This window comes from Bos javanicus, chromosome 9 (assembly GCF_032452875.1).
Source record: "Bos javanicus breed banteng chromosome 9, ARS-OSU_banteng_1.0, whole genome shotgun sequence".
NCBI classification, from domain to species: Eukaryota; Metazoa; Chordata; class Mammalia; order Artiodactyla; family Bovidae; genus Bos; species Bos javanicus.
In genome coordinates, this window is record NC_083876.1 from 3,051,004 (window position 1) to 3,078,714 (window position 27,711).

The window sequence follows — 27,711 nt, forward strand, 5'->3', positions numbered from 1 at the left end:
TGAGACTGTTTCCATAGTTTCCCATCTATTTCCCATGAAGTGATAGGACCAGATGTCATGATCTTAGTTTTATGAAAGTTGAGCTTTAAGGCAACTTTTTCACTCTCCTCCTTCACTTTCATCAAGAGGCTTTTTAGTCCCTCTTCATTTTCTGCCATAAGTGTGGTGTCATCTGCATATCTGAGATTATTGATATTTCTCCCAACAATCTTGATTCCAGCTTGTGTTTCTTCCAGCCCAGCGTTTCTCATGATGTACTCTGCATAGAAGTTAAATAAGCAGGGTGACAATATACAGCCTTGATGTGCTCCTTTTCCTATTTGGAACCAGTCTGTTGTTCCATGTTCAGTTCTAACTGTTGCTTCCTGACCTGCATATAGGTTTCTCAAGAGGCAGGTCAGGTGGTCTGGTATTCGCATCTCTTTCAGAATTTTCCACAGTTTATTGTGATCCTCACAGTCAAAGGCTTTGGCATAGTCAATAAAGCAGAAATAGATGCTTTTCTGGAACTCTCTTGCTTTTCCCATGATCCACTGGATGCTGGCAATTTGATTTCTGGTTCCTCTACCTTTTCTAAAACCAGCTTGAACTTCAAGAAGTTCACGGTTAATATATTGCTGAAGCCTGGCTTGGAAAATTTTGAGCATTACTTTACTAGCATGTGAGATGAGTGCAATTGTGCAGTAGTTTGAGCATTCTTTGGCATTGCCTTTCTTTGGGATTGGAATGAAAACTGACCTTTTCCAGTTCTGTGACCACTGCTGAGTTTTCCAAATTTGCTAGCATATTGAGTGCAGCACTTTCACAGCATCATCTTTCAGGATTTGAAATAGCTCAACTGGAATTCCATCACCTCCACTAGCTTTGTTCTAGTGATGCTTTCTAAGGCCCACTTGACTTCACATTGCAGGATGTCTGACTCTAGGTGAGTGACCATACCATCGTGATTATCTGGGTCGTGAAGATATTTTTTGTACAGTTCTTCTGTGTATTCTTGCCATCTCTTCTTAATATCTTCTGCTTCTGTTCGGTCCATACCATTTCTGTCCTTTATTGAGCCCATCTTTGCATGAAATGTTCCCTTGGTAGCTCTAATTTTCTTGAAGAGATCTCTAGTCTTTCCCATTCTGTTGTTTTCCTCTATTTCTTTGCTTTGATCACTGAGGAAAGCTATCTTTTCTCTCCTTGTTATTCTTTGGAACTTTGCATTCAGATGCTCATATATTTCCTTTTCTCCTTTGCTTTTTGCTTCTCTTCTTTTCATAGCTATTTGTAAGGTCTCCTCAGACAGTCATTTTGCTTTTTTGCATTTCTTTTTCCATGGGGATGGTCTTGATCCCTGTCTCCTGTACATTTTCACGAACCTCTCTCCATATTTCATCAGGCACTCTATTTATCAGGTCTATTAAATCTATTTCTCACTTACACTGTATAATCATAAGGGATTCTATTTAAGTCATACTTGAATGGTCTAGTGTTTTTCCCTACTTTCTTCAATTTAAGTCTGAATTTGGCAAAAAGGAGTTCATGATCTGAGACACAGTCAGCTTCTGGTCTTTTTGCTGCTGACTGTATAGCGCTTCTCCGTATTTGGTTGCAAAGAATATAATCAATTTGATTTTAGTGTTGACCATCTCGTGATGTCCATGTGTAGACTTTTCTCTTGTGTTGTTGAAGAGGGTGTTTGCTATGACCAGTGCGTTCTTTGGAAACACTCTATTAGCCTTTGCCATGCTTCATTCCATATTCCAAGGCCAAATTTGCCTGTTAGCCCAGGTGTTTCTTGACTTCCTATTTTGGCATTGCAGTCCCCTATAATGAAAATAACATATTTTGGGGGTGTTAGTTCTAAAAGTTCTTAGAGGTCTTCATAGAATCGTTCAACTTTGGCTTCTTCAGCATTACTGGTTGGGGCATACACTTGGATTACTGTGATATTGAATGGTTTGCCTTGGAAATGAACAGAGATCATTCTGTTGTTTTTGAGATTGCATCCAAGTACTGCATTTCAGACTCTTTTGTTGACCATAATGGCTACTCCATTTCTTCTAAGAGATTCCTGAATGCAATAGTAGATATAATGGTCATGTGGGTTAAATTCATTCCAGTCCATTTTAGTTTGCTGATTCCTAGAATGTCGATGTTCACTATTGCCACCTCCTGTTTGACTACATCCAATTTGCCTTGATTCATGGACCTAACATTCCAGGTTCCTATGCAATATTGCTCTTTACAGCATCAGACGTTGCTTCTATCACCAGTCACATCCACAATTGGATATTGTTTTTGCTTTGGCTTCATCCTTTGTTTTGCTTTGGCTTCATTCTTTCTGACTCCCTCTGTAGCCCTCTTTTAAGGATCTCTGTGTTTAAATTAGCTTCATGTGGATAATTAAGTATATTATCCTTATATTAAGATCCTTGTCTCAGTCACATGTCCAAAGTCCATTTTTCCATATAAGATGAAAGTTGTAAGTTCTTGGGCTTAGGACAAGGGATATTTTGGGTGCTCTTATTTAAATAACCATACTTAGGATCCCCAGAAACTATGCATGGAATTTATGCTTTCAGTTTATTTAACATCTATTTCTGATACACCTATATGCACTAACTCTTTAAAATGAGCATTTGGGGAGGAAAGTAACTATCTTAAAGATCCAAAATATAATGAGGTGAGATTCATATACACTTTAGAGAATAGTTTCACCTGTGATTTCCCCTTTATTTTTAAGAGGAAACTTTTAAAATGTAAAGACATCTTCAAGCAGGATTTTTTCTGTTCATTTTTCACTTGACTATTAATGGAGACATATTAGTGCTTTTAGCTTAACTGAGGCACTTAATGTGTTTATATTTGCTTTTAAATATGAACATTTCAACCATCCATAGAAATTACACTAATTTAAATGAATTAAACTGTCACTTCTGAAAAGGTATTTTAATCTACTGTTTCACTTGAAATAAAAATTCTGCTGAAAATAAGCAAGAGAAATGATAAAATATATGCCTAGTAACTTCTCCATTCTTGTTCTTATAAATGGTTAATAGTATGATATAAAGTCAAGTCAAATTTTATAAGTGTGAGAGAAGAAATTTTTGAATATATTCATCATTTAAATCTATAAAGCTTTCCTACTAACTGATATGATTATGATTAATTACAAAGTACTACTCATTTTATACGAATTAATTTACACCCACATGTACATGTGTCATGGACATAAACACTAATTTCTGAATATTTCAATTTTTGTTCTAGGACTACTTTTGAGACACATGTAAATTTCCTGTATCCAAATTTATTGACAAATAATAGGAGCTTTGTGGTAACTTTAATTTTTATTAATCTTCCTAAGTTGGAATAATTTGTTGCTTATTATTATTTGCTGTGTATGAAAGCAAGGTCAAGAGCACCCAGATAATACTATATGAATCTGATAATCAAAGAGTTTCTAACACTTTTTGTGATTAACAACATTAGAGTAATAAAACCGCTTGAAATTATATAAACATGAAATCTAGAAAATGTTTTTTGAAAAATTTCTTCGAAGTCAAAACATATTGTCAGTGATTCAAATTATTAACCTATATTGAATAACTGAAATAAAGAAATAACATACACTGATGAAAAGGACTTAAAAGCTAAAACCTAGTGAGGGTTTGCTATTCTCTGTGAAAAACCATTTTAGACAAGAGACAAGAATCTTCCCTGGCAAGAATTTGAACAACAGCAAGATACATTATATGACTAATGAAGGAGACTCAGAAGCCATCAAGAAATCTGTCTAACTTAAAGTTAATCATACTAAGAGAAATAAGTCAGGAAAATAAAAACACTATATGGTATCACTTACATGTGGAATTTAAAATATCTAAAATATGACACAGTTGGACTTATCTGTGAAACAGACTCAAAAACATAAAAGTAAAGACTTGTGGCTTCCAAGGGAAAAAAGAGATGTGAGAGGGATGGGTTGAGGTTTGGGATACAAATTATTATATATAAGAATGATAAAAGACAAGGTCCTATGATAAATCAACTGTATGTATATATATAATTTTCCACTATGGTTTATCATAGGATACTGACTATAGTTTCTGTGATATACAGTAGGACTTTGTCATATATGTATATGTATGTATATATATACATACATATAAAATATCAGTTCAGTTCAGTCACTCAGTCGTGTCCAACTCTTTGTGATCCCATGAACTGCAGCACACCCGGTCTCCCTGTCCATCAAAAACTCCCAAAGTCCACCCAAACCCGTGTCCATTGAGTAGGTGATGCCATTCAACCATCTCATCCTCTGTCGTCCCCTTCTCCTTCTGCCCTCAATCTTTCCAAGCATCAGGGTCTTTTCAAATCAGCTCTTCACATGAGGTGACCAAAGTATTGGAGTTTCAGCTTCAGCGTCAGTCCTTCCAGTGAACACCCAGGACTGATCTCCTTTAGGATGGACTTGTTGGACCTCCTTGTAGTCCAAGGGGCTACCAAGAGTCTTCTCCAACATCACAGTTCAAAAGCATCAATTCTTCGGTGTTCAGTGTTCTTCACAGTCCAACTCTCACATCCATGCATGACCACTGGAGAAATTATAGCCTTGACTAGACAGACTTTTGTTGGCAAAGTAGTATCTCTGCTTTTTAATATGGTATCTAGTTTGATCATTGGATAAGGCAATGGCACTCCACTCTAGTACTCTTGCCTGGAAAATCCCATGGACGGAGGAACCTGGTAGGATGCAGTCCATGGGGTCGCTAAGAGTCAGACACGACTGAGCAACTTCACTTTCACTTTTCACTTTCATGCATTGGAGAAGGAAATGGCAACCCACTCCAGTGTTCTTGCCTGGAGAATCCCAGGGATGGGGGAGCCTGGTGGGCTTCCGTCTGTGGGATCGCACAGAGTCGGACACGACTGAAGCGACTTAGCAGCAGCAGCAGTTTTGTCATAACTTTCCTTCCATGGAGTAAGCGTCTTTTAATTTCATGGCTGCAATCACCATCTGCAGTGATTTTGGAGCCCAGGAAAATAAAGTCTGACACTGTTTCCACTGTTTCCCCATCTATTAGCCATGAAATATATTTCTGCTGTGTGACAAGGTTATATATCTTGTCACACAGCAGAAATTAAGACTACATTGAAAATCAACTATACTTCTAAAAATTAAAAAAGAGAAACCTAAGAAAGAGAGAAGAGCAGAGTAAACCCTCTGAGGTAGAAGACATGAATCAACAGAATACAGGTGAATCCTAATTACATAGCATTTGAAAAGCTACTGCAAGCAGTTAATGACTCTTTAGCTTTTTTATGATTTTTAAAATCGACTTTAACTCACTTAAAAATATGGGAGTATGGTTGATTTACAATATTGTGTTAGTTTCAGGTACACAGCAAAGTGATTGATTATACATAAATCTTTTTTAGATTTTTAGATTCTTTTCCTTTACTGGTCATTACTGGAATCTTACTCATGCTCCTGGTACTTAAAAACCAAAGAAGAAAAAACTTTCTTACAGCACTAACACAGCTGCTACAAACTTTTCAGCTAAATATCCATTAATAGAAATTGGATCTGAGTATTGCAGAGGGAAGAACTGAGGAACAGAATTTTTGATGAAGAGTATATATTCCTCTTTCTGAAACAACAGTACCTAGTTTGTTCCCAACAAAGGAAGGGAAATAGCAGGAGAACAATCTTGACTTAACCAAAGCTACTCCAATGGAAAAGGCTTTCAATTTGGAATGTATCATATGCTATGGATCTGCTAGTGTGAGACAGATGGAGAAGGAAATGACATAGAAAATCCCATGGACGGAGGAGCCTGGTAGGCTGCAGTCTATGGGGTCGCTAAGAGTCGGACACGACTGAGCGACTTCACTTTCAATTTTCACTTTTATGCATTGGAGAAGGAAATGGCAACCCACTCCAGTGTTCTTGCCTGGAGAATCCCAGGGACAGAGGAATCTGGTGGGCTGCTGTCTATGGGGTCACACAGAGTCAGACATGACTGAAGCGACTTAGCAACAGCAGCAGCAGCAGTGTGAGACAGAAGTTTTTCTTTTTAATTTAGAGATTACTGAATCTTTCATGAAGTTTCTGTTTCTTCTCTGCACAAGTTTTATGATTTTCCACTCTCCACATCCTAAACTCCCTCTGAGGCAGGTATCTCAACTACAGAAAAATAGGTATTTTGGACGCGACATTTCTTTCTTCAGGAGATTGTCATGTGCATTGTAGGATGATAATCAGCAAACCTGGCCTCTGTACACCAGACATCAGTAGAAGTCTTAATCTCTATTTGTGACAGCAAAAAGGTCCATAGATATTGATAAGTACCCCCCGAGTGGGCAAAATCACATTTAGTTCCTCTGGGGATTTCTTGCTTTTGACCTTAAAAATTCTTTCCCACAGATATCTGGATGTCTTGATATAAATTATGACAACCACTCATCCAGTCCTTAAAAATGAGGATAATATCTCTGAGAACTGATAATGAAAATATTAGTGTGCTTATCTGGTGGAAGGAATAATCAGCAGGCACCTTTGAAAGCTAGGGATGGGATTCTTGGGCCAATAAGAAGTGGTTTTAGCTTTTTTGCTTATTTTGGAATTAGTACCAGAGCACAGTGCAAATTTTAAATGTTGTGATATTTTTTATTTGTGTAAACTAATATTTTGAATGTTCATATCTTACTTAGCTTATCTAATGTTTCTTTCTTCGATATATTGACTTTCATGATATTTTACATACAGAATGTAAACCACAATGACAGAAAACTAACCAAACTGATAACATGGATCACAGCCTTGTCTAACTCAATGAAACTATGATCCATGCCATATAGGGCCATCCAAGATGGACGGGCTATGGTGGAGAGTTCTGACAAAATGTGGTCCACTGGAGAAGGGAATGGCAAGCCACATCAGCATTCTTGCCTTGAGAACCCCATGTACAGTATGAAAAGGCAAAAAAGATAGGACACTGAAAGATAAACTCCCCAGGTCAGTAGGTGCCCAAGATACTACTGGAGAAGAGTGGAGAAATAACTGCAGAAAGAATGAAGAGACGGAGCCAAAGTGAAAACAGTGCTGATTTGTGGATGTGACTGGTGATGGAAGTAAAGTCCAAAGATGTAAAGAGCAATATTGCATAGGAATATGGAATGTTTGGTCCATGAATCAGGGCAAATTGGAAGTGGTCAAACAGGAGATAGCAAGAGTGAACCTCGATATTTTAGGAATCAGTGAACTAAATGGACAGGAATGGGCAAATTTAGTTCAGATGACTGTTATATCTACTACTGTGGGGAAAATTCCTTAGAAGAAATGGAGTAGCCCTCATAGTCAACAAAAGAGTCTGAAATGCAGTACTTAGGTGCAATCTCAAAAGTGACAGAATGATCTCTGTTCATTTCCAAGGCAAACCATTCAATATCACAGTAATCCAAGTCTATGCTCCAAACATTAATGCTGAAGAAGCTGAAGTTGAACAGTTCTATAATGATCTACAAGATCTTCTAGAAATAACACCAAAAAAAGATGTTATTTTCATCATAGGTGACTTGAATGCAAATGTAGGAAGTCAAGAGATACCTGGAGTAACAGGCAAGTTTGGCCTTGGAGTACAAATTGAAGCAGGAAAAAGGCTAACAGAGATTTGCTGAGAGAATGCATTGGTAATAGCAAACACCCTCTTTCAACAACCCAAGGGACTACTCTACACATAGATGTCACCAGATGGTCAATACTGAAATCACATTAATTACACTCTTTGCAGCCAAAGACAGAAAAGCTCTATAGAGTCAGCAAAAACAAGACTGGGAGCTGACTGTGGCCCAGATCATGAACTCATTATTGCAAGTTCAGTTCAGTCACTCAGTTGTGTCCAACTCTTTGCAACCCCATGAATTGCAGCATGCCAGGCCTCCCTATCCATCACCAACTCCCAGAGTTCACTCAGACTCACGTCTGTCGAGTCAGTGATGCCATCAGCCATCTCATCCTGTGTTGTCCCCTTCTCCTCCTGCCCCCAATCCCTCCCAGCATCAGAGTCTTTTCCAATGAGTCAACTCTTCACATGAGGTGGCCAAACTACTGGAGTTTCAGCTTTAGCATCGTTCCTTCCAAAGAAATCCCAGGGCTGATCTCCTTCAGAATGGACTGCTTGGATCTCCTTGCAGACCAAGAGACTCTCAAGAGTCTTTTCCAACACCACAGTTCAAAGACATCAATTCTTCGGTGCTCAGCTTTCTTCACAGTCCAACTCTCACATCCATACATGACCACAGGAAAAACCATAGCCTTGACTAGACAGACCTTTGTTGGCAAAGTAATGTCTCTGCTTTTCAATATGCTATCTAGGTTGGTCATAACTTTTCTTCCAAGGAGTAAGCATCTTTTAATTTCATGGCTGTAGTCACTATCTGCAGTGATGCAAGATTCACACTTAAATTGAAGAAAATTGAGATCATTCAGGTATGACCTAAATCAAATTCCTTACAATTATACAGTGGAAGTGACAAATAGATTCAAGGGATTAAATTTGATAAACAAAGTGCTTGAAGAACTATGGATGGAGGTGATGGAATTCCAGTTGTGTTATTTCAAATCCTAAAAAATGATGCTGTTAAAATTTTGCACTCAATATGCCAGCAAATTTGGAAACTCAGCAGTGACTAAAGGACTGGATAGGACACTTTTCACTCCAATCTCAGATAAAGGCAATACCAAAGAATGCATAAACTACCACACATTTACACTCATTTCACACACTAGCAAGGCAATGATCAAAATTCTCCAAGTTAGGCTTCCACAGTACATGAACTGAGAACTTCCAGATGTTCAAGCTGGATTTAGAAAAGGCAGAGTAACCAAAGATCAAATTGCCAACATCTGTTGGATCATAGACAAAGAAAAAGAGTTCCAGAAAAACATCTACTTCTGCTTTATTGACTATGACAATGCCTTTGGCTCTGTGGATCACAATAAACTGTGGAAAATTCTTCAAGGGATGGAAATACCAGACCACCTTACCTGCCTCTTGAGAAATCTGTATGCAGGTCAGGAAGCAACATTTAGAACTGGACATGGAAAAATGTGCTGGTTTCAAATTGGGAAAGGAGTCTGTCAAGGCTGTGTATTGTAATCCTGCTTTTTAACCTGTACACAGAGTACATCATTCAAAATATTGGGCTGGATGAAGCACAAGCTGGAATCAAGATTGTCAGGAGAAATATCAATAACATCAGATATGCAGATGTCACCAGCCTTATGGCAGAAAGTAAAGAAGAACTAAAGAGCCTCTTGATGAAAGTGAATGAGGAGAGTGAGAAAGTTGGCTTAAAACTCAACATTCAGAAAACTAAGATCATGGCACCTGGTCCCATCACTTCATGACAAATAGTTTGTGAAATAATTGAAACAGTAACAGCTTTTATTTTGAGGGCTCCAGAATTACTTCAGATGATGACAGTGGACATAAAATTAAAAGATGCTTTCTCCTTGGAAGATAAGCCAGGACCACCTTAGACAGCATATGAAAAAGCAGAGACATTACTTTTCTGACAAAGTTCTGTCTAGTCAAAACTTTGTCTAGTAATCATGTATGGATGTGAGAGTTGGAACATAAAGTAAGCTGAATGTGGAAGAATTGAAATGTGGTGTTGGGGAAGACTCTTGAGAGTCCCTTGGACTGCAAGGAGATCAAACCAGTCCATTCTAAAGGAAATCAGTCCTGAATATTCATTGAAAGGACTGATGCTGAAATTGAAACTCCAACACTTTGGCCACCTGATGGGAAGAACTGACTCATTAGAAAGGACCCTGATGCTGAGAAAGATTGAAGGCAGGAGGAGAAGGGAACAACAGAGGATGAGATGGCTTGATGGCATCACCGACTCAATGGACATGAGTTTTAGCAAGCTCCAGGCATTGATGATGGTAAAGCCTGGCGTGCTGCAGTCCACTGTGTCACACAAAGTCAGATATGACTGAGAGATTTAACTAATTACACAAATTATTGGAAGCTATTTTATTTTTCACATAATTCTTCCTGCTTTCATAAATTGCATCTTTTTTCCAATCACAGGTCAGACTAGCTTTGACTACTCAATTATTAAGAGAAATGTATCCTGTTAGTTTATGGTATCTAGGCTTTTCCTTTATAGAAACTTGGGGCGGGGGTGGATATCTGTTTTTTTTTTTTTTCTCTTTCTTTCTTTTTTTAAATTATTTTATTTTATTTTTTTCCGTTCTAGTTGGCCTGACTTGTTTTTGCTGAAACTTTCCTAACTTTTTGGAAAGAAGCTTAGTCCTACACAAAGAGACAAGGAGATATGCCTTCATAGAGCTTACATCTCACCCTAATCTTGTCTGACAGATAATAAATGAGAGACTCTTGTTGTCTGGGAAGTTGGATGTCAGCAGCTATTAATAGGAATCACAGAAAAGGAGGCTACAGGTATGGCTAGGGAAAATGCCAATATATTAAATTGGTGTCTATAAAAGGTCTCACTGAAGTCAAGCATGTGAGCAAAGGCCTAACAGAATGGAGAACTGCACAAACAAGACATTTAGGTCAAAATGTTCAATTCAAAGGTTTTGAAGCAAAACATGCCACAGTTCTTCTAGGGACTTCAAAGATTTTAACATTGTGCTTTAGAGGAAGCTAGAAAAAATAAGATTAATTGAACCTCTGATTAAATAATTACCTGCCCTTGCCCAGGAAAGTGTAATTATGTGAGCTTTCACATTCTTCTGTGTGTGTGTGTGTGTGTGATAGAGAAAGACAGAGAGAGAAAGGTGAAAAGACATTATGATTAGACTTTTTGATGTTGAGACCAAATTTAGAATTCTAAATTCTATCCCAGATACAAGTTGTACTAATTTAATTTTTTGAAAAGGCAGAGGAACCAGAGATCAAATTGCCAACATCCGCTGGATCATGGAAAAAGCAAGAGAGTTCCAGAAAAGCATCTATTTCTGCTTTATTGGCTATGCCAAAGCCTTTGACTGTGTGGATCACAACAAACTGTGTAAAATTCTGAAAGAGATGGGAATACCAGACCACCTGATCTGCCTCTTGAGAAGTCTGTATGCAGGTCAGGAAGCAACAGTTAGAACTGGACATGGAACGACTGACTGGTTCCAAATAGGTAAAGGAATTCATCAAGGCTGTATATTGTCACCCTGTTTATTTAACTTATATGCAGAATACATCATGAGAAACGCTGGACTGGAAGAAACACAAGCTGGAATCAAGATTGCTGGGAGAAATATCAATAACCTCAGATATGCAGATGACACCACCCTTATGATAGAAAGTGAAGAGGAACTAAAAAGCCTCTTGATGAAAGTGAAAGTGGAGAGTGAAAAAGTTGGCTTAAAACTCAACATTCAGAAAACGAAGATCATGGCATCCGGTCCCAATCACTTCATGGGAAATAGATGGGTAAACAGTGGAAACAGTGTCAGACTTTATTTTTCTGGGCTCCAAAATCACTGCAGATGGTGACTGCAGCCATGAAGTTAAAAGACGCTTACTCCTTGGAAGGAAAGTTATGACCAACCTAGATAGCATATTCAAAAGCAGAGACATTACTTTGCCAACAAAGTTCCGTCTAGTCAAGGCTATGGTTTTTCCTGTGGTCATGTATGGATGTGAGAGTTGGACTGTGAAGAAGGCTGAGCGCCAAAGAATTGATTCTTTTGAACTGTGGTGTTGGAGAAGACTCTTGAGAGTCCCTTGGACTGCAAGGAGATCCAACCAGTCCATTCTGAAGGAGATCAGCCCTGGGATTTCTTTGGAAGGAACGATGCTAAAGCTGAAACTCCAGTACTTTGGCCACCTCATGCGAAGAGTTGACTCATTGGAAAAGACTCTGATGCTGGGAGGGATTGGGGTCAGGAGGAAAAGGGGACGACAGAGGATGAGATGGCTGGATGGCATCACTGACTCGATGGACGTGAGTCTGAGTGAACTCTGGGAGTTGATGATGGACAGGGAGGCATGGCATGCTGCGATTCATGGGGTCCCAGAGTCGGACACGACTGAGCGACTGATCTGATCTGATCTGATCTAAATTCTAATTTGAGATTTACATCAATCCAAATTTTCATGTCACCCTTGTTGAAAATAATTGTTAAAAAAAAGACAACTAATAAATGGAGTAGAAGATAAAAAATAATACAGATGGTAAAGTTAAACCAGTGGAACTTTAATTTTGTTGTTGTATGTTGGTTTGCCCATGAAGCCTTATAAGGACCTACACATAGATGAGATAAAACATAAATTGCATCATTCTATATGTACTCTTGAAATGGTTGTAAAAGAGAAACAAAAGACTGCATCTCAAGCTCTGGGACATTTTCTTTAGTGGTATTAATATAACAAGCAGCAACCAACAATTCTGTCATAGCATCATGAAGCTATAAAGTATTTGATAGAAACAAACCAAAAATTTTGCTCCTATGTGCATTGACCATTAAAAATAAGGTTAAAGTTACTAGTAAATCACTGAATTTTAAGGAAAAAAAAAATTTTGAAACATTACTGTGAGGCAATGTAAGCAGTATATAATTGCAAAGTGCCTATATTTTTACTTTATAATGTGCATATCAATCAAATTTCTAAATTTAGTGGCTGGCTGTCATTTATTTTTATAAACATAAAAATGACAGGAAGACTTTTTGCCATGAGCTAATAATTTCTTCAATTATTTTTTCATACATAGTGATTATTAGAAATCTGACTCAATCAGGAAGTAACAATTATTTTATCATTAGGATATTTATATTATTAATACTGAGAATTTAGTTGACATTCTGAAGTACTCAATTAAAAATTCTTTATCAAATTCATGACAAATTTCACCATACTATACCACTTCAATTTGAAAGAAAATGAATTGAAAATAGAAAAATGTAACTGCTGATGAAGAGCATGGCTTAGAATTAATAGGGTTCTGACCTATAGGGTTTTTACCCTTAATTTTGTTCAACCTGCTGCATTTAATATAAAGTTCTTAATATTTAAGTCATTATGGGATATGCCTCATATTACTTCAATTAAATGAATATTTAAAATAATTTTCTGACTATAATTTTTGTCCAATATGATTAATTGGAGTTTGAAAAGTGAAAGTGAAAGTTGCTCAGTCATGTCTGACTCTTTGTGACCCCATGGACTGTATAGAATTCTCTAGGCCAGAATACTGGAGTGGGTAGCCATTCCCTTCTCCAGGGGATCTTTCCAACCCAGGAATCCAACCAGGATCTGCTCCATTGTGGGAAGATTCTTGACCAGCTGAGCTACCTGGGAAACAACTGGAGTTTACCACTGTCAAACTGTTGGTTTACTTCCTTTTAGACTACATACTGCTGCTGCTGCTGCTAAGTCACTTCAGTCGTGTCCAACTCTGTGTGACCCCGTAGATGTCAGCCCACCAGGCTCTCCTGCCCCTGGGATTCTCCAGGCAAGAACGCTGGAGTGGGTTGCCATTTCCTTCTCCAATGCATGAAAGTGAAAAAGTGAAAGTGAAGTTGTTCAGTCGTGTCCGACTCTTAGCGACCCCATGGACTGCAGCCTTCCAGGCTCCTCCGTCCATGGGATATTCCAGGCAAGAGTACTGGAGTGGGGTGCCATTGCCTTCTCTGAGACTACATACACACCTATATAAAGAAAATGTCCAGAACTCACTGGTCATGAAAACTCTGATCAATCTTAATTGATCCCAGGCTTAACCCAGAACCTCTCTGTGAATCCTCAAAACTTCTCATGTTACTCTTTGGTTCCCTGTTTCTCTGTCCCTTTGTATATTAACTTGTACCTGGATCATGCAGGTCACCAACCTCAGATAATTCATTATTTTCATAAAAGCAATTCAAATATATTCAGGGAGATTTTATTCTTATTGAAGTATTATAATTTCTTAAATGATTGTAGAAATGGAAGACATCAGAAGCTGTATCGCCTTGTGTCGAATGACTCACCCTGTCTCTTGTTCTTTATGCTGCCTGATACACAAGGTCTCTTGATGTCTGAGCACTCTGGAGGATGAGTGCTGTAGGAGAAAAACTTCTACAACTGCTGACCTTTCCCACAAGCAAGAAGGTTCATAAACAAAATGCTAATATCATACAAATGTGTGTGTGTGTATATATATATAAACACATTCTAGTTAAACTAATGCAGATGGTTTTAATAAATATTCTAGTTGAACATTTTTCAAAAATCACAATATATTTCAAAAATATAGCCAATATTGGATGTGTTTTTTATTATATGGGTACATTACAATTTTTAGCAATTTTTTCACTTAAATTTGATTAGTTTTATTCTAAAGTAAGTAATAATACAGTGAATATTTCTTACTCATTTTATATAATTTTGTTTTATTGAGTTTTTTCTAGATTTTGAATGCTTATGGATTGAAAACCTTGGGCATATCCTATTAAATTGTCATGCAGTGGTTTTATATCAAGTTCTATTTTCCCTGTTTTCATATGAAAACTCTGTCTCATTCTTCCATGTGGAATGCAAAAGATACCAAAGATCCTGAGCAAAAGACTTTTGACTTATTGGACTTGATGGAGAGAGCGAAAGCTGGCCTGGGAGTGGAGAAGTACTGTCAGTGTGCAGGAAAACTTTCTGCCCAGGCCCCTAAATAAGGAGGTCTCCCTGGAAGTTCAGGGGAATGTCTCAGCTGAAAGCCCCATGCGGCTCAAAGAAAGAGGTTTGGAATGGCAAGAAAATGCATGTGAGCCTGGCTGAGAGGGATTTGGGACATGGCTGAGTGTCGACTACAATTCCTTCTAGGCAACTGAGGGGCACTGGCTGGGCACCCAGTCCAGGGTTGAACATTTCCCCTAGGAAGTCTGCCAAGAAATGCCTCCTAATACTCTAGTGGTGAGCTTGAGAAGTTATGTATAGAATTTTGGCCTAGGGCTAGACTTGCATTTCTCCTTAAGTATCCCTCTATATTTTTTTCATATATATATATATTAATATGTATACACATATGTAAATACATATCTTTAGTATATCCAAATTTATAATTCTCGTATTTTCCTCTATTGAAAATTGTATTAAAAACCATAAATTCCATATTTATACTTTAAAGTCTGTTTTACAATAAATTAATATGCATGTATGTATGCTTAGTCCCTTCAGACATGTTCAACTTTTTGTGACTCTATGAAATGTAGCCTGTCAGACTCCTCTGTCCATGGAATTCTACAGGAAAAAGTACTGTCAGTTCAGTTCAGTTCAGTTCAGTTGCTCAGTCGTGTCTGATTCTGTGTGACCCCATGAATCACAGCATGCCAGGCCTCCCTGTCCATCACCAGCTCCCGGGGTTTACTCAAACTCATGTGCATCGAGTCCGTGTTGCCGTCCAGCCATCGCATCCTCTGTCATCCCCTTCTCCTCCTGCCACAAATCCCTCCCAGCATCAGGGTCTTTCCCAATGAGTCAAAACTTTGCAAGAGGTGGCCAAAGTATTGGAGTTTCAGCTTCAGCATCAGTCCTTCCAATGAACACCCAGGACTGATCTCCTTTAGAATGGAATGGTTGGATCTCCTTGCAGTCCAAGGGACTCTCAGGAGTCTTCAACACAGCAGTTCAAAAGCATCAGTTCATTGGTGCTCAGCTTTCTTCACATTCCAACTCTCACATCCATACATGACTACTGGAAAAAACATAGCCTTGACTAGATGGACCTTTGTTGGCAAAGTAATGTCTCTGCTTTTGAATATGCTATCTAGGTTGGTCACAACTTTCCTTCCAAGGAGTAAGTGTCTTTTAATTTCATGGCTGCAATCACCATCTACAGTGATTTTTGAGCCCCCCAAAAATAAAGTCTGACACTGTTTCCACTGTTTTCCCATCTATTTCCCATGAAGTGATAGGAACAGATGCCATGATCTTAGTTTTCCGAATGTTGAGCTTTAAGCCAACTTTTTCACTCTCCACTTTCACTTTCATCAAGAGGCTTTTTAGTTCCTCTTCACTTTCTGCCATAAGGGTGGTGTCATCTGCATATCTGAGGTTATTTATATTTCTCCCAGCAATCTTGATTCCAGCTTGTGCTTCTTCCAGCCCAGCTTTTCTCATGATGTACTCTATATATGAGTTAAATAAGCAGGTGACAATATACAGCCTTGATGAACTCCTTTTCCTATTTAGAACCAGTCTGTTGTTCCATGTCTAGTTCTAATTGTTGTTTCCTAACCTGCAATAGGTTTCTCAAGAGGCAGGTCAGGTGGTCTGGTATTCCCATCTCATTCAGAATTTTCCACAGTTTATTGTGATCCACACAGTCAAAGGCTATGGCGTAGTCAATAAGGTAGAAATAGATGTTTTTCTGGAACTCTCTTGCTTTTTCCATGATCCAGCAGATGTTGGCTATTTGATCTCTGGTTCTTCTGTGTTTTTGAAAAGCAGCTTGAACATCTGGAAGTTCATGGTTCACATATTGCTGAAGCCTGTCTTGGAGAATTTTCAGCATTACTTTACTAGCATGTGAGATGAATCCAATTGTGTGGTAGTTTGATCATTCTTTGGCATTGCCTTTCTTTGGGATTGGAATGAAAACTGACCTTTTCCAGTCCTGTGGCCACTGCTGAGTTTTCCATATTTGTTGGCATATTGAGTGCAGCATTTTCACAGCATGATCTTTCAGGGTTTGAAATAGCTCAATTGGGATTCCATCACTTCCACTAGCTTTGTTCTTAGTGATGCTGTCTAAGGCCCACCTGACTTCACATTCCAGGATATCTGGCTCCAGGTGAGTGATCACACCATTGTGATTATCTGGTACTATAATTTCCTTCTCTGGGAGATCTTCTGAGCTCAGGAATTGAATCTGCATCTCCTGTTCCTTCTGCATAATATGCGGATTCTTTACCACTTAACCAACAGTGAAGCCCTAAATTAATATAGGCATTATCAGTGTTTTGATTGATATTTCAGCGGTATTTTTTTTTACCTCATTTTATTTCAGTAAAGGATTCAGATTGTCTCATGTAAACAACAAACTCTTAGATTGTATTTCATGTTAATGTAAATTTAGTTTGATCATCTTTGGATATGATTGTTGTTTTCCGTGTTTTGATGAGCAGAAGTTGTAAACTTGATGAAGTCCAATATGTAGCAGGATAGATGGGCACCAGCCTGAGCAGCTGGAGTTTGTCCTCATGGACAGATGCATCAAGATAAAGCAATAACAGGAGGGAGGAGAAACTGAGTCCTGGCCATGAGAAAGATAAAGAGAATAGATGTTTCTCATTCTCAAGAAAACTTCCTGACTATAAAGGTGCAAAAAGGCTCCTTGGAGGTTAAAAAAGGAGTGACATCAACCTACCCATAGGCCTCTTAACTAGAACCATCTTGGCTAAGAGATGCGTGCACAAACCGGAAAGGATCCTGAGAGAAACCAAATATGGAACCAGAACCAAGCAAAGGAAGATAATTGTGCAAAGGAAACCTGAAAGAAATGCTGCATAAAAGTGATTCAAACTACCATAAGACAGAAAGTATCTCTGAGTTCACCCATGTGTCTATCCACATGTACTCTTTTTCTTCCTAATAAACACTTTTTTTTTTTTTTTGCTTCACTGGTTTCCATCTTGTTGTAGAAATTTATTTCTACAAAGCTGATGTGCCAAGGCATTGTCACTGGCACTGGTTTCTGGTGGTCTAGTGGCTAGGTTTCAGTGCTCCCCCTGCGTGTGCTGACTTCTGTCTCTGGCTAGGGGACTGAAATCTTGCCTCAAGCTGCTGCAGTTTGAGGCCACCTAATATCACAATCAATTGGTTTTGCATCCTTTGCTCAGTGCAAGGCCATGAGGAGTCGTCTTTTTTTTTTTTTCTTTTTTCTTTATTTCCCCAGCTTGTTTTTATTCCCTAGGAGTTCCAAATTTTTTTTTTTTTAATTTTACTCTTCTGGTTAAATGTATCTTTTTTAAAAATAAATTTTATTGAATAGCTAAAAATATATGTAAATCAACTCTTCTTTATTGCTATTTGTATCTTTATATTTTATTTCTTTCACTTACTTTATTGGAATGATAACAATTTCTAGTAACATTTTGAATTGTGCATATCTTTGCCAATTTTAAGGGGAAAGCAAAAAGACTTTCACATGTACATTTGAAGTTACCTTTAGATATTCTAGATAACCTCTATAAAACTGAAGTTCTCTTTTATTCCTAGTTTGCTTAGTTTGTATCATGAATGGTTGATAAGTTTTGTCAATTGTTTTTTCTGGAGGTAATTAGAAGATCATATAATTTCTCTTTTGTAATGTGTTATATGGTGAAGAAAGCTGAGTGCCAAAGAATTGATGCTTTTGAACTGTGGTGTTGGAAAAGACTCTTGAGAGTCCCTTGGACTGCAAGGAGATCCAACTTGTCCATTCTGAAGGAGATCAGCCCTGGGATTTCTTTGGAAGGAACGATGCTAAAGCTGAAACTCTAGTACTTTGGCCACCTCATGCGAAGAGTTGACTCATTGGAAAAGACTCTGATGCTGGGAGGGATTGCGGGCAGGAGGAGAAGGGGACGACAGAGGATGAGATGGCTGGATGGCATCACTGACTCGATGGACGTGAGTCTGAGTGAACTCCGGGAGTTGGTGATGGACAGGGAGGCCTGGCGTGCTGCGATTCATGGGGTCGCAAAGAGTTGGACACAACTGAGCGACTGAACTGAACTGAACTGAACTGATATGGTGAAATATAGTAATTCATTTAGATTTCTTAATAAATATTGCATCCTTAGGAAAACTCTTTCTTGGGCTTGAAACATTTTGATATACTTCTATATTCAAATTATTACTAAATATTTATATTAATATATTAATAAAGGATACTTAGACACAGAGAATGGATGTCTGGAAATAGGATGGGAAGGAGAGGGGATGAGATAAATTGGGAGATTGGAATTGACATATATGCACTATCATGTGTGAGCAAATAGCTAGTGGAAAGTTACTGTATAGCATAGGGAGCTCGGCTAAGTGCTCTATGATGACATAGAGGGGTGGAATAGGGGGTGGGAGAGAGGTCTATGAGGGAGGGGATATATGTATACGTATGGCTGATTCACGTTGTTGTACAACAGAAACTAACATAACAGTGTCACTTAACTATATCCCCATAAATAAAAAAAAATTCATAATAATGAATTCTGTTGAAACAATTAGATTGTATTTTTATTTCCTTATTACTATCAGAATTTAGCATCAGGTTTAATGTAGCCTCATAAAAATTAGTGATTTATTCCTTCCTGCTATATTGCTATTATTATTACTGAAGTAGTTTGTGTATAATTAACTATTTCTTCTTGAAATATTTGATATATGTCAGACCTGAAGCATCTGGTCTGGGAGCTTTCTAAGAAGGACAGTTTATTATTGTAAGTTTTATTAATTTGATATAGGACTAGACTATTCAGATTGTTTCTCCCTTCTTTTACTTTCAGTAAGCTTTTTTTTTTTTCAAGATATTTTCACTCTGAATTGTCAACATAATATATATAAACATTTTCATAATATTATGTTATTAATCTGCATAGAATCTATCATTTTGCTTTCATATTCTTTTTTAAAATTTTATTTTATTTTTAAACTTTACAATATTGTATTGGTTTTGCCAATGAAATGAATCCGCCACAGGTATATATGTGTTCCCCATCCTGAACCCTCTTCCCTCCCCATACCATCCCTCTGGGTCGTCCCAGTGCACCAGCCCCAAGCATCCAGTATCGTGCATCGAACCTGGACTGGCGACTCATTTCATACATGATATTATACATGTTTCAATGCCATTCTCCCAAATCTTCCCACCCTCTCCCTCTCCCACAGATCCATAAGACTGTTCTATACATCAGTGTCTCTTTTGCTGTCTCGTACACAGGGTTATTGTTACCATCTTTCTAAATTCCATATATATGCGTTAGTATATTGTATTGGTGTTTTTCTTCCTGGCTTACTTCACTCTGTATAATAGGCTCCAGTTTCATCCACCTCATTAGAACTTATTCAAATGTATTCTTTTTAATGGCTGAGTAATACTCCATTGTGTATATGTACCATAGCTTTCTTATCCATTCTTCTGCTGATGGGCATCTAGGTTGCTTCCATGTCCTGGCTATTATAAACAGTGCTGTGATGAACACTGGGGTACAGGTGTCTCTTTCAATTCTGGTTTCCTCAGTGTGTATGCCCAGCAGTGGGATTGCTGGATCATAAGGCAGTTCTATTTCCAGTTTTTTAAGGAATCTCCACACTGTTCTCCATAGTGGCTGTACTAGTTTGCATTCCCACCAACAGAGTAAGAGGGTTCCCTTTTCTCCACACCCTCTCCAGCATTTATTGCTTGTAGACTTTTGGATCACAGCCATTCTGACTGGTGTGAAATGGTACCTCATAGTGGTTTTGATTTGCATTTCTCTGATCATGAGTGATGTTGAACATCTTTTCATGTGTTTGTTAGCCATCTGTATGTCTTCTTTGGAGAAATGTCTATTTAGTTCTTTGGCCCATTTTTTGATTGGATCATTTATTTTTCTGGAATTGAGCTGTAGGAGTTGCTTGTATATTTTTGAGATTAGTTATTTGTCAGTTGCTTCATGTGCTATTATTTTCTCCCATTCTGGAGGCTGCCTTTTCACCTTGCTAATAGTTTCCTTTGTTGTGCAGAAGCTTTTAAGTTTAATTAGGTCCCATTTGTTTATTTTTGCTTTTATTTCCAATATTCTGGGAGGTGGGTCATAGAGGATCCTGCTGTGATGTATGTCGGAGAGTGTTTTGCCTATGTTCTCCTCTAGGAGTCTTATAGTTTCTGGTCTTACGTTTAGATTTTTAATCCATTTTGAGTTTATTTTTGTTTATGGTGTTAGAAAGTGTTCTAGTTTCCTTCTTTTACAAGTGGTTGACCAGTTTTCCCAGCACCACTTGTTAAAGAGATTGTCTTTAATCCATTGTATATTCTTACCTCCTTTGTCAAAGATAAGGTGTCCATATGTGCGTGGATTTATCTCTGGGCTTTCTATTTTGTTCCATTGATCTATATTTCTGTCTTTGTGCCAGTACTATACTTTCTTGATGACTGTGGCTTTGTAGTAGAGCCTGAAGTCAGGTAGGTTGATTCCTCCAGTTCCATTCTTCTTTCCCAAGATAGCTTTGGCTATTCGAGGTTTTTTGTATTTCCATACAAATTGTGAAATTATTTGTTCTAGCTTTGTGAAGAATACCGTTGGTAGCTTGATAGGGATTGCATTGAATCTATAAATTGCTTTGGGTAGTATACTCATTTTCACTATATTGATTGTTCCAATCCATGAACATGGTATATTTCTCCATCTATTAGTGTTCTCTTTGATTTCTTTCACCAGTGTTTTATAGTTTTCTATATATAGGTCTTTAGTTTCTTTAGGTAGATATATTCCTAAGTATTTTATTCTTTCCATTGCAATGGTGAATGAAATTGTTTCCTTAATTTCTCTTTCTGTTTTCTCATTATTAGTGTATAGGAATACAAGGGATTTCTGTGTGTTGATTTTATATCCTGCAACTTTACTATAATCATTTATTAGTTCTAGTAATTTTCTGATGGAGTCTTTAGGGTTTTCTATATAGAGGATCATGTCATCTGCAATTCTTGATGTTGGTGATTTCTGAACTCTCACTTTCTTTCATCAAGATGTTGAATGATTTACACATTTTGTCAATCTTTTGGATACACAAATATTGTCTTTATTAATTATATTTGGGGTTGGTTACTAATTCACTAATTTATGCATATATCTTAATATGTTGCACCTTCTAGCTGCATTATGTTTATTGTGTTGCATTTAGAGCTTCAAATGACAGAAGACTAGAATACAATTAAATTTCTTTTTTCTTTTCTAATATAAGAATTAAAGTATTTTTAAAATCCCCTATAAGTACAAATTTAGCAACATCACACCCACTTTTATATTAAGTGATTTTTAACACTTATTGAGTTGGTCTAACATTTCCTTCAGTTTTTTAAGTAAAAATAAAATACACATTTTTCATTTTCACCAATAACTTTATTGAACAAATTATTCATTGATTTGTTCCACTGCTGCTGCTGCTGCTGCTAAGTCACTTCAGTTGTGTCCGACTCTGTGTGACTCCATGGACAGCAGCCCACCAGGCTCCTCTGTCCACAGGATTCTCTAGGCAAGAATACTAGAGTGGGTTGCCTTTCTTTCTCTATTTGTTCCAGTATCTCCTGGCACTGTTTCAGGTGACTTCATAATTCCAACTTATTCTTTTTTTTTTTTTTTTTTAAGCTTGTTGAGCAAGTTTCCTTTCACAGTCTTACAGAGAATTGAATTTTTTTTCCATTAAGAGAAATTTTGAAAAGACATGATAAATATACACCAAAACTTATAATGTCTAATGAATACAGTTGATGAATCAGAACTTCCCAGCCAAATTGTAAGAGGCTTTGCCTGATCAACAAGGAAATATATAGTCTTGCTTTATCCTGCTGGAATATTATGCATTTTCTGTTGACTAATTCCAGAAAGTTTTCATCAAGTCCTGCTTTCAGTTGGTCTATTTTGGAGCAGGATTTGTGGAAATTAGTTGTTTGGTTTTCTGGAAGGAGCTCATAGTAGAGGACTCCCTTCCAACTGCACTATACACATCACCTTCTTTGGATGAAGATCAGCTTTTGGTGTGGTTGGTGGTGATTCACTTCACTTGCCCCATGATCTCTTCTATCCCACATTATTATACAACATCTATTTTTTATCTCCCATCATGATTTGTTTTGCCTTTGCTTGTTTGTTTAGATTTATTTATTTTTAATTGGAGGATGATTGCTTTACAATATTGTGTTGGTTTCTGCCATACATCAATATGAATCAGCCATAGGTAAATGTATGCCCCCTCTCTCTTGAGCCTCCCTGTCACCTCCCACCCCATTCTGCCTCTCTAGGCTGTCACAGGAAAATGAAATGTTTTTTGTTATGTTTAGGTAGATAATTGCATGGAGGAATATGGTAAAGAAGATTTTTTTTTTCTCTTAACTTATGTGAAACCCAAATATCAAAAGAATGAACATAACCAAACTGATGCAAATAGTTTTCAACAAGTGATTTGGCTATCTTGAGTATGTTGGCAATCTCCTGTGTGATACAAGATTGATTGTTTTCATTTAATATCTGGAATTGTTTGCTATCAACTTCAAACTACCCGACCATGGAGAATTGTCCAGTGAGAAATCTCCATCAAGAAACTTAACAAAACACGTGCACATTCAAGCAGTCACAGAACCGTCCCCATACACTGCAGAAGTCTTTTCTTGTGTATGTGTTTCAGTTGCATTTCTAATTTTCTTGAAATAATAAACATGATATGCCTAAAATGTTGCTTTTTTCATCTCCAATATTAAAATGGCTAGACAAAAATTCATCAGTTTTGATACTTTTTTGAACGCATGCTGATATGACAGCTGTCACAATACAATCTAAAAAATATAATTTCAAATGAAAGTAAAGACAGCTAAGCACTACTACATTCATCTTACAGAAGGAAAATGAAATTGAATAATGCTTTTGGCTAACACAATATTTGAGATATTTTATGATTTCCCTTGTGACTTTTAAATTTGTACCATGTGATAGTTACAAGAAGATTTTAAATTTTAGAAATACTTGGTGATTTTTCACAGTTTTAAAAAACTGTGGTCAGAGACTATACTTGCAAATTCAAACTTTTAATGTATTGAAACTTGTTTATGCCCAAGGATAGAGTCCATCTGGGTGGGTATCCTGTCTGGTGTTGAGAAAAATAACGATCTTCAGCTGTGGGTGGCTTGTGTTGTAATAGTAGATGAGTGGATTTTGAGTGTCATTCAGACCTTGTGTATCCAAAATTTTTCTGTATGTGTTCTAGCAACTACTGAAGGAAAATAATTCAGATCTGAACTACAGTCAGTTTTGCTTATTCTCCTTTGTCAATTTCTGTGCATGTCTTTGAAGTTCTGTTATTAAATTTATACTTTTCCTTGATTAGTTATGTTGAAATGATATCCTTTATCTTTAATATTTGCTTACACTGAAATTTATTAACAACGTTCCATCAGTATTCCTTTGAACATCCGTGTGGTAGTTTGAACATTCTTTGTCATTACCTTTGTTTGGGATTGATTTGAAAACTGATTTTTTCCAGTCCTGTGACCAGTGCTGAGTTTTCCAAATATGCTGGTATATTGAGTGCAGGAATATATTTATTTATTATAAATAAGAAGGGGAATAGTTCATATCTTTTCTTAAAATATTATAACTCATCAAATACTCTCTGAAATTGGACACATTCCAAAGCTATTAATGCAATCGCCAAAGCAGAGAAAATATCAGTTACAGAATTCCAAAATTATTATAATAATAAAATGCATTTATATATATATTTCTTTTCTAATACATTGATATTAAATATAATAAAATAATGTTGATCCCACCATATATATATCCATTATATAATCTGACCAATGCATTTAGATATGTGTGTCAAATTTAATATTAAATTAATTTAAACATACATTATTTCAAAACTCACTACAACCAAAGTTGGATCATTAATGGATACAGAAAAATATAAGTTTGAATATTAATATAATGTTATACATATTATCCTCATCATTATCTAAATTTGAACCACATGGGAAGGTCAATAATATTTCTTTCTTGCAAATATTTTATCTAATTGAATCACTATATTTAAAGTAGAATTACTGAAGAAAAAAAATAAAGCAAATTCTGCAACGTGATAAAAAGTACAGATAAATTTCTTAAAGGAAAATTTCAAATTGTATTTACAGTCAATAATGCACCAATAATTGTTGAGGCATTAGAAAAGGTGAGATCTCCCAGAGAAAGTTGGTGGTGGAGGAAGAAAAACTTATAAAAGTCAAGGATAAATACTCAGAATCTATCCTGAACCAAAACAGGAATCAAAATCCAAAACATAAATAGGATCATATGAATGAAATTCAAACTGAAGTGGTAGAAGCATTTCAATTAGACAATTTCCTACTTGTCTAAGGAGATTGTAGATACATTTTAAAGAAAAAATAAATGGTGATATATTCTTTATACTGAATATAAAGATATATGTTGATACGTGTAGTGCTTGCAAGTAAGAGTTCTGTAGTCAGAGTACTTTCATACCTCCCTTCATCCATCTCTATCGATGAATGCTAACTTTAGGAGATATTCAAAACATAAAGCCCATTTAATTTTATTTTTCACTATTTTCATAAAATGAAATGGGATTTGTGTGATGATCAAATGAGGTAATATTCATAAATTGTACAATATCACATTAAATGTATTATAGGTATTAAGTAAATATTTTATTTTTTGCTATATATTGTTGTATAGTAGCATTATTATATTTAGTACATGTTTGTAAAAGTATACATATAAATGTGTCCATGCTCCATTCCATAAGTTGATTTCACATGTTTTTCAAGACATTTTATTGAAATAATTTATAAAACAGAAAAGTAGAGAAATTAATAAAATAAACAACAAGATCTTGTAATCCTTATTCACCAAAAGTTAACTTTTAAAAAATAAACCATTAAAGATATGTTGGAATTTCTGACTGCCTCATTTCACTCCCCAATCTATCCCTCTAGGCTGTCTTTCTAATAAAGCCAGTGAGTATAAATAACTTCCATGGATGTGTTCACAATTTTGCTATAGATTATTGTGATCATAGCAAATATGGATTTAATTGGTGTCAAAAATTTAATTAATAATTATCATCCTGTACATATATAATTTTAATAATATTTTGATTTCCTCCTCCAGGGTATCTTCCAGGCAAAGGGACTGAATCTGCATGTCCTATGTCTCCTGCATTGACAGGCACATTCTTTACCACTAGTGTTACCTGGGAAATCCTATAAGTTTTAAAACATGACCACAATTTTGATCATTCTTTATCATTCTGTGATATGATCATGCTATGACAAATTGATCTGTTCTCTTATCCATAGGCTTTAGTTTGATCTACATTTGGAGTGAAAATTTTTATACATCTCTATTAGTACAAATTTGATTACTTCTCCAATAGACCTAGGTAAAAATGGAATTTCTGAGTTGTGGGATATGCCTAACTAATGTAGCACACATACTCTGTGTTTTTAAAGTCAATTAAAAAACCATCCCCCCAAATAATATGTTTTATGCCCTAAAAACTACCAGGCTAACTTTATTCCCCAGCTTGTTCAAGAGCTTGAGGCATTGGTAATTGTGGTTGTATATAAGAAGAGATATCATCAATATTCAACTAGATATATATTTATTTTATTAAAAAAAAGGGCCTAAAAGACTTAATGATGCCCTCCCAAAATAATTCATATGACTTAAAAATTTCCTATTACTAAACTTTTTAAAGTCATGTTTAAATATACAGAAAAGGACACATTTCTCTAGCTTATATTAACACAATAATTTGAAATAGAGATTGCCAGAAACTGTTGTATTTTGACATGCTAATTTACTTTCCCATGTATTAAATTACTTACTCTGAATCTTCCAATTATGTTGAAACACCATCTTTCATTCAGACAGTTGATGGTGAACAATCTGCAGTGGTAAATTACTTTCTCTCAGTTTTTTCCAGTAAATCTTGGCATACAACTGTAAAAAAAAAAAAAAAGGTGTAACTGAGAAAACCTGCAACCTAAATATTTTCACAGAATTCTATTAACAGGCTACTCAAAATAATAATGGTTTGTTAAATAAAACATTTATTGTCACATGATGTTTTCAATCATTGATTTTGTCCATGCATACTTGTATTTGTTAACAAAGGAGAAAAAATTTATTTATTTAGAGGGAATTGGAGTAAACTATATTTTCCTGAGTGGTCTTAATATTATATTTTGAGAGGTAAGAGTAAAATCAAGCTTGGACTAAATGGATATTTAATAATTAGTTCATTTCATTCATTCAGTGTGTCTGACTCTTTGCAACCCCATGGACTGCAGCATGCCAGGCTTCCCTGTCCATCACCAACTCCTGGAGTTTGTCAAACTATTGCCCATCGAGGTGGTGATGCCATCCAACCATCTTATTATTTAATAATATTATTAAATAATAATATAATAAAATATGGGTTTTAGGAAACTACTGGAATAAGTGAAACTCTTATTGAAACATGAAAAAAAAAAATGACAGAAGAGGTTTTAAATGTTCAGCAGAGTCATTCTATTGGAACAGGAAATGGCAACTCATTCCAGTGTCCTTGCCTGGAAAATTCCATGGAAAGAGCATCCTGACAAGCTACAGTCCATGGGGTCATAAAGTGTCAGACACTACTGAGCAACTGAGCTCATTCTAGACTGATGATATGCTATTAGGAGGTAATGATGACATACTGGAATTCTAGACATAGTGCAAATAGCTATAGTGGACAATGTATGATCATAGATAAGCTAATTACAAAGCTTTGCTTCTTTGGCAGTTGTCATACTTGCATTTTTAATAAAGCAAGTTTGTAATGCCAGTGCCTTACAGTAAACCTTTTATGGTGTAACCTAAGTGCTTGATGAAAGTGAAAGAAGAGTGAAAAAGTTGGCCTAAAGCTCAACATTCAGAAAACTAAGATCATGGTATCTGGTCCCATCACTTCATGGCAAATATATGGGGAA

The 27,711-nt window shown here is 36.4% G+C and overlaps 1 protein-coding gene across 1 annotated transcript in view; it reads right to left on the bottom strand.

Moving 5' to 3' along the window:
- EYS (eyes shut homolog) overlaps positions 1-27,711 on the bottom strand; it is a 280,871-nt gene that overhangs the window by 40,006 nt on the left and 213,154 nt on the right. The window contains 1 exon segment of the mRNA XM_061428706.1: positions 26,584-26,698. Coding sequence (XP_061284690.1) covers positions 26,584-26,698 — 115 coding nt within the window.